This window comes from Archocentrus centrarchus, chromosome 6 (genome assembly GCF_007364275.1).
Source record: "Archocentrus centrarchus isolate MPI-CPG fArcCen1 chromosome 6, fArcCen1, whole genome shotgun sequence".
NCBI classification, from domain to species: Eukaryota; Metazoa; Chordata; class Actinopteri; order Cichliformes; family Cichlidae; genus Archocentrus; species Archocentrus centrarchus.
In genome coordinates this window covers 7,739,582-7,752,383 of record NC_044351.1, presented here as the reverse complement: position 1 = coordinate 7,752,383, position 12,802 = coordinate 7,739,582, and the positions used below count along the sequence as shown (strand labels likewise).

The following is a 12,802-nucleotide window of genomic DNA, read 5'->3' as shown; positions in this document are numbered from 1 at the left end:
GAAGAATACATGGATTAACAGCAGTGCTTGAGTTTATTTTTCTTTAAACATGTACGATTTAGAACATTGTGTCACCTAAAGTAATGAAATTCAAGCACTCTTATCAAGGAACCCATGATGAAAATGACTCAGCATTTTTCTACATAGGGGTCTTATGTGTGTAAATATTTCTCAGGGTCACTGTAACTTTGATTGTTGTGAAAGACATACATGTAAGTGCTTCAAATTATTCCTGAACTTGTCCGATTTTAATCAGCAGTCAAACATGGCAGCCTAAAATATTTTCCTCAGTTTTTCTTTTGCCCTTCAGATGTATAGATTATTCTTCCCATAATGCCACCAGTGAGGTGTCTGATTGGTCTACTGCATGAAAAAAACAAAAACACAAAACAAACTATGCTCAGCTGCAAGAAGAACAACAAGTCCTGCGACAGATGGTCTGCCCCCCACAAAGCCCTGATCTCAACACGATGGAGTCGTTTTTAAATCCACATAAGAAGCATGACAAGCTCTGCAAGAACCTACCTGCCAAGCACCTTGAAAAAAGAACAGGTGTAAGGGCAGAAGTGGTCATGTTGGGTCCACGCTCTAAACAACTTTTGCACTGTATATACACGCTGCCTTTAACTTGAAGTACTGCTTTTTATGCCAGTATCACTGTTTTAGTTAAGTTTGTAAATGCAAACAATCTATGCATGGACTGTGACTAAATGTTGGCCTGGTCTATGTTCCATGACTCAAAATAATGCATTTAATTATAATCTTCAGTTATTTCAAATTAGATTAGATTAAAACTGGGAATTGTTTCATGAGACTACTTATACTGATAATGTTCTGGCTAGAGTTTTCCCTTCATGTGGTGCTGCTCAGTAGGTAGAGCCTGTTACAACACTGCCTACGCCGCAAATGCATCCAAACAGATTTGTTAGGCCCTTTTATCCACCAAATGGCAATTTGTTACCAGTGATGGCAGTTGTGATTCTGGTGTTGGCTCAGTACTGTTGAGCACACACTCTGATTGCCAGGTTTTTTTGGGGGGGGTTTTTTGTTACCTTTGAGGCGGATGGTGATGCTCTGGCTAAGAGGCTTTCTGACCAGGTCCCAGGGGGATACAGCAGCTCTTGTCCTGGCAACCACTCAGTATCTCCTGGAAGAGAAAACCAGACAGGGACCCATTACGATCAGACAAACTGAACACTCACTTGTTGAACAAAGAGATTACTGACATGATAACATACTATGGAACACCAAAGGCCAGTATATACCATATAAGCACCATACTGTGTAATTTATCAGCATATTATGTATGTAGTTGTCCTTACCTGTCCTGTCTACTTTTGGCATACATTTTATTAGAGGGTGTCAGCAGGGAGTAAGTTGAAACCTTTTAATACCACCATAAAAGAAAATGAATTTAATGTATTTGGTTGTGCTTGTTTGAAAAGATGTTTCTTCTTTTCAAACAAGAAGAAACATCTGACTGAGCTCCAAACTGCAATGCTTCGAAGTCAAAGTAAGTAGGAGCTTATGTGTGAAAACAAAATGAAAACAAACAAGAAAAAATGTTTCAGTGAACTTGAAGAATGTGGAACGAGCAAAAAAGGTGTTCAATGTAAGAGCAGTGCAGGAGATTTTTTTTTTCAATTCCAGCTGTGTTTTCTCACCCATCATGCAGCAGATGTTGTTCTAGAGTAAATCCGATCTCCAGCTTTTGTACAAGTCTCCATTTGGACTGTAAACTTAGATCACTGCTACACTTTCACTTCAACCCAGAGAGAAACTGTTCAGGAAAAGGGCTGAGAGTTTTCTCACTAACAACCAGCTTCCTTTAAAAAAATGCACTGCTGCAACAGCAGTTTACAGAGCAGATGCAAGAAAGAAGGGACATAAGGCACGGGACTAACACTGCTCCCAGACCAGCCTGGTAGTAGCTGCTACTAACTTGATTATTGATAATTATTTCCACACTTTGTCAAATATAAAATGGCAGATGACCATCATTTAAATATTGGCCCCTGACACAGGTAATGTCATATTAGCAGCTATACAAGCATCAGTTAACAAGGCCACCATCCGTACCTGCAGCAGATTTATGGGTGTACCCCCGATTTTTCATCAGCTAATCAATCAACTTGCTAAGTGCAGCAATTTGATCTTGTGCAAAACACTCCTGTTTAACAGATTATGTGTAATAATTCCAATTTGCTGCTTAATTAATGAAACAACAAATAGCTGCAGCACAAGTTAAACGTGTAAGCAGTTGCAGAAATCACCATTAAAGAATCCAGCACTGAGCTACACAAACACAAAGGGAAATGTATGCCACGTGCTGAAGCAAATGAGATGCGGATCCGACTCTCAGATAGGAAGTCAGACACCAAATGGTGTCTGCATGTCTTCAGTTTGATCCCGGTTGACACAGAATACAAGACATTTTCTCCTAAATTGGTATCTTCCTCCCCTTTCTTCGATCCATCCCCCAACTTCATCCATTATGCATCCCTCCTCTGCTCATGCTCTCTTTCATCATCATCCCCAAAACGCACACACAAGCACAGCAGTTGCTAATTCTCTTTTTTCCAGTGCGTGTTAAAGACAGCAACAGCATGAGACAGTAAATATGTGACAGAGAGATTTAAAGCGAGACTACAGCAGAGAGACAAGCAGTCCTTTTCATTTGAGGCAGAGGACATCGATTTCCTTTTTAACAGTCTGGAATTCAGACAGACCTTCACTGCAGCACACACACAGACACGTAACACTAACCTAATATGCCTCAAGCTCAAGAAAGAACTGACTTCATACGGCGACATCTGATCACCAGAAAATAAATTCTACTTTTAAGCTTAGAACAATTCAGTGTCTTTTCAGACTGCGATCTTCTACAACCATCAGTTTGTCCAGTTTTTGTCTGGATGAGTTTTTACCAAAGAAATTAACAAATTAAAGAACAAGCAGTCCAAGAATCGATATCTCTGCCAAGGCTAAAAATTTCCTCCACCACATGCAAGAACCGAATCCTTGAATCCAGAATATTTTTTGTCTTGAGAATATCAAAACAATGGCACTACGTTTTTCTTTTTTCAAATTCAAGGTGCTTTTATGAAGATGTGGTAAGAAATTTCTGGTTTTGCTCAATCTCACAGCGTTAAAGAACCCTTCCAAAAACTCTAAGTTATGCTGAACTCCACCTCCAATAAAGATTCTACCAAAATCATAACTTTAAGTATTCCTGCTAACTACAAACTAAACTAACAAAATCTTGGGAAAAAAATCATTCCACACTGATGTCGTTGACCTGGAATTAAGTTCTAGAACACATAAATATCAGGCCTCAGTAGATCTTAATGGGGTGTGTGTGAACCTTAAAGACATAAATTCACCATATCAATTCAAAAGTAAGCGGAAGACAATTCAAAGTTGTCTGATTTTTAGTAGATGCATATATGGTATGAATCTGAACATCCTCGGTCACATGGTTCTCGAGTTATCGCGTTCATCAAGATGAAAATTGGCCACCTGCCCACCCAGCCTTTTTAGGAGGCAGACTTGCTTTTGGCTTTTTAAGGTGTCGTTTCTTAGCTTGCAGTAAAAAGTTAAATCAGTTGATCAGTCTGGCAAGCAACTAGCTACCAACTGAATGGGTCAACTTTAGCTTCAGAAGCCAATGATCAACGTTTTGGGGCTTCTGGTGTAACCAGCAAGTATCTGCAAAACAAACATCCAGTCCAAGAGCTCCTGTTACATGTGACAGTCATTTTTGTACTCTAGCTAATAAAAATTCTTATTTCAGGGGTAGCTGATGGTTTGACGCTTACGCTTTTGCTCTCCATGTGGACTTTTTAAATGCTGCAGCCAAAGATCACTCAATGATAGCGGTCAATACCGCTCAGACTACAAATTTACTACAGTCAGAACCCAGCATATCTTGTTACATATCATGTAACAAAAAAGGCTTAATGCAAACAAAAAAACAATTCAGTTTCAGAAAAAAAAAAAGAATTTAAACTAAAAGAATAGAGTCACTGTTGCCCCAGATGGGACTGCCTTCAACATGGTTGCAGCAGACTACTTTATATGAGCGTGACTAAGCTTCTATTTGCTTTAGTGCATTAATTCAAGTGTGTTACCTTTTACACTGCACAGACAGGGACTGCCAAGATTAATCTCTACTTAAATGAGTGAGATGCACTCCTGCCAACAAGCTGCAACCTATTGCACTCTTTATCACATTTAGAGGCAGGCAGGCACTGTAATGGAGTAGATACATGAAAGAATAGCAGCTTACACATCAACAGAATCAAAATGCAGACAAGCCTTTTTCTTTGCCCTTTCAGTTTGCTGTGAGAAGATTACTCCACCCAATGTCACTAGATTTGAAGCGGATTAAAGGATGGACATAAGGAATGTGAGTGTATGAAGGAAAGGAAGAAAGAAAGGATATATGGCAGGTCAAAGAAAAAGCATGAAAGAAAACAGATGTAAGAATTCAAAGTGGCAGGAAGGTCAGAAAGATGAGACAGAGAAGCAAAACATGGAAAATAAAGACAAAGAAGTGAAGGAACAACAGAGAGAAATACAGACAGAGCAGGCTAAAAGCGTGTTTCTTCACCGATAAGGATGGAGGCAATACTGGCAGAACTGAGGCCTAGTGGGGGGCGCTGCACCTCCTCTCTGGCCATCTGAGATTCTCCACACAGGATCTGGAGGTGGGAGGTGAAGGTGTGACTGAGGGCAGCACTTAGCTGGGTCCAACACGTTGACCGATCAACCGAAACTCTGCCCAGCACCAAGTGGCTGTTGGAGAGCCTCTTCCCCACTTCTTCTTCCAAGGCCTCAATGGGACACATGGACCCTGTTCCTCCACCTGAATACTGGAGATACACCTGGACCTGGTACAATTCTATGATAACAAAAGAGAAGAAAATTGTGAAAGATATAGTGAGGTGATCATCAGCACCATGTATAATTACACAAGCTGATAAGCATGAGACCAAATTGACTATTTCTGTTTTGCAATAATAACAAAAGTTGAAAAGTAGACCTGCATATCATGCTTTTAATTTAATGGCGAACACAAAATGAGCAATTCAGTGATTTGTTCATTGACCCTTCAAACAACTAATGCATCAACAAACAGATAATGTGCTCTACCTCCTCCCCCACAAACCACCCCATGCTGACTGGGTGCAGCTTTCATAGTTGCAGATGCACAGTGAGGAATTCATGTGGAGAATACAGGTATGTTAACTTTTAGTTTTACTTTCAGATTAAATGTTTTTGGATAACCTTTTTGAATGAACATCTCAATCAGCTTGTGTATCTTGGCTCGACCAAGTTCCATGGTAAGGGGTGTAAAGTGGTAAAAAAGTGGACAAGGAGATGGCCCTGAAGAGGAGATCTGCCAAATTTAAATCAGGAGTGGATTTTTGAAGTTTTTTGCTTTGCACACAGGGCTCACTCAAACTCACAGACAAAACCACACTAACACATGAGGCAACTCACTGAGGTTTTCAAGTAGATCTTTGCAGTCATCAGTTGCCACGTCATGAATAGTGCGATTGCACTTATCCCTCCTCTCGATGTCCTGTTTACTGTGGCTGCACAGCACCTCCAGACACTCCTATACACACAAAACAATGAGAATAAACAAAACATTTACTTTCTTAAAGCACAGAAAACTTTTTCTGCACAATTTATTTACAGGAATGCAACCACACATATGCTATTTTTGGCTATTTACTTATATTCCAGTCACACATTCTAGTCTCATCTCATGTTTGTTACGCCAAATTTGGGCCCATCCAAATGTTTTGGCAGAAATTGAGACTCATCAGCCCAGGCAATGTTTTTGCAATCTACTGTCCAATTATTGGACTACTCTATTAATTATAGTTTCTTGTCCTTAGCTGACAGGAGTGGCACCCAGGGTGATCTTCTGCTGCTGTAGCTCATCTCCTTCAAGGTTTGACATGTTCTGCATTCAGAAATGCTTTCCTGCATACCTTGGTTGCAAGAGTGGTTATTTGAGTTACTTTTGTCTTCCTATCAGCTCAAAGCATTCCGGCCTTCTCCTCTGACCCCTGGCATTACTTTTTTTTTTTTAAACTTTTACCTTAAGGCCGAGGGCAGCAGCCATGTGTGCAGCCGTCCAGCCATCATTGTTGGCCTGGTTCAGCAGGGCAGCAGGCAGTGCCAAGGTGGCAGGGGCCACAGTGGGGTCACCCGGGTATGGGTGGCAAAGGAGGAGACGCAGCAAGTCCACGTGTCCTGAGCGCACAGCAGCATGCAGGGTTGTGCATTTGTCCTGCAGAGAGATAAAGGTGAGCATGTATGCTCACAGTTTGTGCTGGAGCTCAAGTGACAGAATCTATTAGTGATACTTGGCACCACGAGGTTCAACTGAAGGTGCCACAGGCTGGTATCGTTTCAGCTGCTTAAATATACAACTAAAATCGCTGATAATCACTACTTAAAACAACAACACCAAAAAAAAAACAGATTCAGCATACTGCAACAGAAACAAAATCATTCAAGAACTTATAATGGTGAATAAACTCTAATTTTCCATGTTTTCAGTTTCTGGAATCCTTAAGAAAAAAAAATTTAGGCCATTTTAGACCTAAAAGACAATTAAATATAAATGTCTCACTTACTCCTGGATTATTTATTAAATTAGAATGTTTCACTGGGTCTTTTAGTATAGTTTCTTTTAATCTGTTTTTTCTTTTTGCATTTTCTAATTATGTGATACAAAAATAAAAACTTCAAAGGTGACAAAAGTTTACTCTGACACACCCCACATTCGAAGTGTACTCTTAACCCAGTTCAGGCCTCCATGTTAAATCATTAGTGAGCACACTGGCCAACATTTTCTCTTAGCTAAAAATACCTCCATGCTGAAAAGCTTAGATATGCTATAGAGACTCTGGCAGCTCTCTGGCTCAGCAGGGAATCAGGGTAAATGAAGAACAAAGCAGATAACTAAATATAAGGGGTTCGTCACACACTGTCACAGTAACTAACGGGCTCCTATGGTTACCATGGAAATCCAGAAAGCCTATACATCAAAGGGCCCGCACCAGTCAGCTAGCTCATTTTGATCTGTGTGAGCTGCACTTTGAGTTAGAAACTATGAACGTGTACTGCACTACACACTATGCTACTGACTAATGAACTAGATAACCTGGATTTGAAAGAGTCACTTCAATAATACACAACTAATTTTAATCTGTAAATAAAATATCTTGAAATGTAATAAACCCAATTTTTAGACAAAAAAAATGAGCATCAGACAGACAATGCACGGCTACCTATATGATTCACAGGACAATAGTTTTTCCTACGGTGTACAAGTTGATAACAAGACCCATCAACGATGGCAATATCGTCCCACAATTAATGAAAATATAAAATGAATGTACCGGTAGAAGTCAAGATAACATTTCATAAGAGGAAACCCTTCAGCAGACATCTTACTACATTAAAACTGTTTTGATTTTGAGTCCTTCCTCTAAACTTTTTATCCAAATACTTTTAGTCATCCCCAGGGTACTAAAGATTTAATACATATTCCAGCATTAATATGTTTTCAATATTAACATTATTCATTAAATCAAACAATTTAAGCTTGCTGTAAGAGACTGATATTCTGTGATTATCTTTAACATTTTTACAAATACTTTTTCGTAACCGCATCCTAGAACAGACACAAAAAATGTAGTACATACTACACTTTTGTATAATGTATAATATCTAATATTTATATTATACTAGATTATAATATTTTTAATATTTTTATAATATTTTTATTTTCATTTAGAGAGTTTGATTTTCTGTTACATGGCACTGAACAGGAGTGGCCCTCCAATCTCATTGTACATCCTGTATAATGACAATAAAGGCATTCTATTCTATTCTATTTATATACTCTATAGCCATAAGCCAGATATAATGCATATTTACAAGGTATACACATCATATTATACTCATGTGTGTACAGCAATATTACTACATAAAGCACCTATACTGCATAATCTGCTGATATCAATCAATTATGTATAACATCACTATTATCATAAGGCAACCATGTTGTTTGCATTTGAGCAATACTGCTGAGCCATAGGTATGGCTTTAATTTTGCTCAATGATGGGTCATAGTCTGTACTATTTATGGCCATGAGACATCCCTGACCAACATGCAATGCAACAGGAAATGCTCAGTCAGTCAGAAATTGGCATCACAGTCTAATCAGTAAGGCTGCAGCCTAGAACTGATGTTACTATAAACAGACTGAGATTCCCCAGTTTCTCACTATCTAGCTACTGCCAGCTGTTCAGTGACCTTGGATGATTGCTAGATATGGGGATTCTCCACTTTATCCATTTCAGTCAATAATGATCAAGTAGGTATAGCCAATCACACGGCACAATTTGATCACATGATTAAGCTACCAATCAGGCATGAGAAAGAAGGCTGCATATCATTATCATATATTATCATAGCATTATTAGCCTGAAATCTTCCATGTTGTTTACTCTCCACTTCCGATAAATACAGCCAAAGTGTATAAAGGGTGCTAAACATCCAGGAATATGAATATTGTGGTGCATATCATTAAGGGGTAAAGAACATATATGCCAAAATCTGTGGGTCAACTCCTTGTGGTTTTGGAATCCTTAGAAAAGTTAAGAAAGATAAAACCACATGGGCAGAAGTCCAGACTGATGGATGGCTGTACAGACAGACGGATGGTATGGTAAATAGTAAATGGACTAGTTCTTATATAGCGCTTTTCTACTCTTTCTGAGCACTCAAAGCGCTTACACAACATGTTTACCTTTACCCCATTCACACCCATTCATACAAGCACTTCTATTCTTATCTAAGCGCTTTTTATTACCTAACATTCACACACATTCACACTCCAATGGTTGTGTCGGAGAGCAATTTGGGGTTAAGTATCTTGCCCAGGATACATTGGCATGCAGCCTGGAGTAGCCAGGATTTGAACCTCTGACCTTCCGATCAGTAGGTGACCTGCTCTACCTCCTGAGCTACAGCCAGTATGACAGTAATATCTATTTTGCACGGGAAAATAAAATAAAAAATGAATACTTGGCACATGTGTTTTATGCAGCAACAGCCGGTATGATGGAGAAGACTTACCGCAGTAGTCAGTGAGCGATCAGCTCCGGCACTCAGCAGGATCTGGGCACAGTCGAGCCTTCCTGCCTCACAGGCCAGGAAAGAGGGATGTCTGCCCCCCACTGCCACTGCGTCTACAGCAGCTCCTGCAATCAACAGCACCTCCACACAGCTGAAAAGAGTTAGTATGTTAGAGTTAGCCAATGTTAGTATCACAACAGACAAATAAAAAAAAGACTATTAATATAATACATTTATTAATGTGGCTAATATTATTGTTAATGTATTTTAAGAAGGGTAAGAGTAACAAGCCAATAATTGACAAGTATTCATTATTATTTAGCAGTGCAGTATATTTTAGGGTTAATTGGACTAAACTAAAAGTGAAACATTACAACTGATATACAGAATATATAATAACCTATGGATACTTGTGGTACCCACAGGTAAGCCATATCAGTTTACTTATCAAGATTATGGCCAAAGAAAAATGAAGAGTGTCAAATGACAGCAATAAAGGTTTAATTATGCTAATGTATATATATATTCTGATAATTATCTGAGATTTTTTGTTGCATTTGTTTTTGCGTAATCATTTACAGTCTTTACTCCTTATGCTACACCACCTGTTCACAGCCATGGGAAGACATCATTCAACCACCCACCAGTCTGTAGTGGACTGATGGGAGTCCAGCACATCTGAGCAAACTAAGCCGTCAGCTACAAGTCCACTAAGTCATGACCCCCCCCCCCCCCCCCCCCTCAAAAAAAAAGACTTCAAACCATAAAACAATCTGTGGTGTGTGTGTGTTTATGTAAAAATGCCTTTTGGACATCCCACTCTATAAATAACACGGTGATCAGATATTACAACACTGCACATTCCCCAGCTGGCCATGTGCATCGTAGCTCAGTCCACTGTGACAGAGCCGGGTATAAGAACTGGGCTCATCTTGGCATCACATCACAATTAATGTGAGCAATTACAACTGACAGTGAAATGCAGTGTAGGAGCAGATGTTTTACTCATCTTTTCATGGCTAATATACAAGATCTAGTAATGTTTTGAAGAGAAATTAGATAAAGCTGCACACTACATAGGTTCTTCCAACTCAAACTGACTTTACTCAGCTGGTTTTGGAAGAGAAGCAGAGCTAGTCTCAACTTGATGAATTCTCTTTGGGGGATTATTGAAGTTCTTACTCTCAGAGGCTAAATTATACAAAACCACCAGTTAAACTGGTGTCGTGACAGAACTGAGGCAAAACAACTGGCATCGCTTTGGGCACTGGAACCCAATGTGGTTTAGCAGCATCTGCCTACTAGTCATCGTTCACACATGGGAGGCTCCAGCTGTGCTTATCTTGCAGCAAGTATGTGTAATGAGTCATCAATTGACAACAACACAAACTAATACTGACTTCAGAGGCCAGTGTAACAAAATAAAAAACAAAGTTACCTGTTGCCCTTTATAGCGCTCTGCTGTCCAAATATTTTGACTTGTCCAATATGTGATTATTGGAACAGAAACTATCTGGCTGCAGGTCACCATCAGTGAGTAAAAAATGTACAATCTGTCTGCAACTTATGTAGATCAATGATACTCATTCTCATTTCAGAAGAATATGCCAATAAATAAGGAAGAAGCAGCAATTGATGTTAATCATGTACATTATTTCTTAAAAATTTTGAAACTTGTAAAAAAAAAAATCTGCACTATTTTTTGACCATTGCCCATGGTCATGATAAGTTTCAGAAGAATATGGCAATAAAAAATGTTTAACTTCAGTCACTACTGGGACTGAAGTTAAACATCAATGTAGAGTATTTCAAAACTTCAAAACTGAAAATCTGTCTGGAACATTCTGTAGACCTTTGCCTAATGAATACTCACACCAAGTGTCAGAAGAACTGGCCAACAAAATAAGAGAGGAGGCAATGATTTGAAGTTAACAATCTACAGTATTTCATAAAAATTTCAAAAACCGGTACATTTTTTTTTAAGTAAAAAGCTCAAAATTTGAAATTGATCCATTGCATTTGTATAGATTGACCCAATGAATACTTGTGAGAAGTTTCAAAAGAGTCAGCCTAGGAATAAGAGAGGAGTTGAGATTAAAGGTAAACATCAATGTACAGTGAAACAAAATTTCAAAATTCATAAAAAAAAAGTCAAAAATTGAAAATGTGTCTCCTTATTTTGTAGAGAGCCTTATCCAAAGAGTATTTGGTGTCAAGTTCCAGAAGATTTCAACATAAATGGAAGAGGAGTAGTGAATTTAGCAAAAGGTTGATGGACGATAGGCGGCTTTATATCGGATAAGCTCCGCTGACTGCTGTCTGTCATCGACAGCAGAGCTAAAAGAGATCAAGTTCCCAAATATGCCATTAAAACAACACATAACCCCAAAAAACTGCATAACAATTAAAACAGTCACACCTCACTTATTCCTGAGACTTATTCAACCAAGGAAAGTGTCAACTCTATTGAAAGTGAGCTACATTTTGTTATTTTGTAATAACCAGGGACAATATTCAAGGGGCTTTTTTTTTAATTGAATTTACTAAATGACACTCAAACCCCTAAACAAAATTAGTTAGAAAAAAAAACATCCACACAAGTTGTTGTCAAAACCCTCCACATCTGCTAAATGCATTAAGTGCAAATAAAAGTCCACTAAGTTTTGCCTTCAGTATTTTTGCCATATTACTGATGTTGTTACTGCTGACCAACCATGATCTGTCAATAGTCAGCAGTGCTATCTTTACATCAAGCCCAAACCAATCAGTTCTAGAAGGTTGGAATAAACCTTTCATAAACCAATCGGAAGAAAAATGTAACCATGCAATCAATGAAGTGTTTAAATGCTGGCCTTATTCTTTCTACGCATGCCCACAATCTTGTTCTAAATGGCATATGAACGTACATGTTCACCCTTTCAAAAAAGGCAATTTCCAAGTCAAGGTGAGAAAGTCTGTGGAAACTGAGGTTATCAGATCTGTACCAGAGATAAATTAGCTGCTGAAAAAAAAATAATGCAAGACATTCGTCATTTTTGTGCATGCCTTCAGGTTCTGTTTAACTGCATGTCCATCCTTACAAGTTACAATCTCTAAAAACAGGTGCATGCATGTAATCACAGCCAGTGTTTCTTTTATGTATCATAGTATTTTCCTACAAACTGGTCGAATAGAACAAGCCCCCATAGACATCAGCTTGGAAACTTAAGATGGGCATTTCCCCACTGTCAACCTAACTGATTGCAAAATCAGTTTTAAAAATGACAGAATTGTGACAAATCTGGCTAAGAGGCTTAGAACCCCATATGAGCTCACCTACTATGGCCATGGGCAGCAAGCAAAGTGTAAAGGTGTGAATCCATTTTCATCCGAAACATCAGCAGGCGATCCCGAAGACAGCAGCAGCTCCACACACACTCTGACAGAAACAGAGGAAGAAGGATGACTATGCCATAGACTGCTGCTATACAAACATGATTCAGTATCTGTAAGGCACACACAGTTAACAAAACACCACACAATATTTATAAAATATAATATACAAAAGACTATATAACAGACATCAATTAAAACTAAAGGGAATTAATCTCTCTCCTTCAGTCTCAAACACCATTCTGTCCCATAAGGTTCTCT

The 12,802-nt window shown here is 38.7% G+C and overlaps 1 protein-coding gene across 1 annotated transcript in view; it reads right to left on the bottom strand.

Annotated features, from left to right (window-relative positions):
• Positions 1-12,802, bottom strand: part of cttnbp2 (cortactin binding protein 2) — a 96,163-nt gene that overhangs the window by 16,555 nt on the left and 66,806 nt on the right. The window contains 8 exon segments of the mRNA XM_030731460.1: positions 1,053-1,115; positions 1,118-1,147; positions 4,613-4,903; positions 5,506-5,623; positions 6,116-6,307; positions 9,170-9,320; positions 12,485-12,504; positions 12,506-12,585. Coding sequence (XP_030587320.1) covers positions 1,053-1,115; positions 1,118-1,147; positions 4,613-4,903; positions 5,506-5,623; positions 6,116-6,307; positions 9,170-9,320; positions 12,485-12,504; positions 12,506-12,585 — 945 coding nt within the window.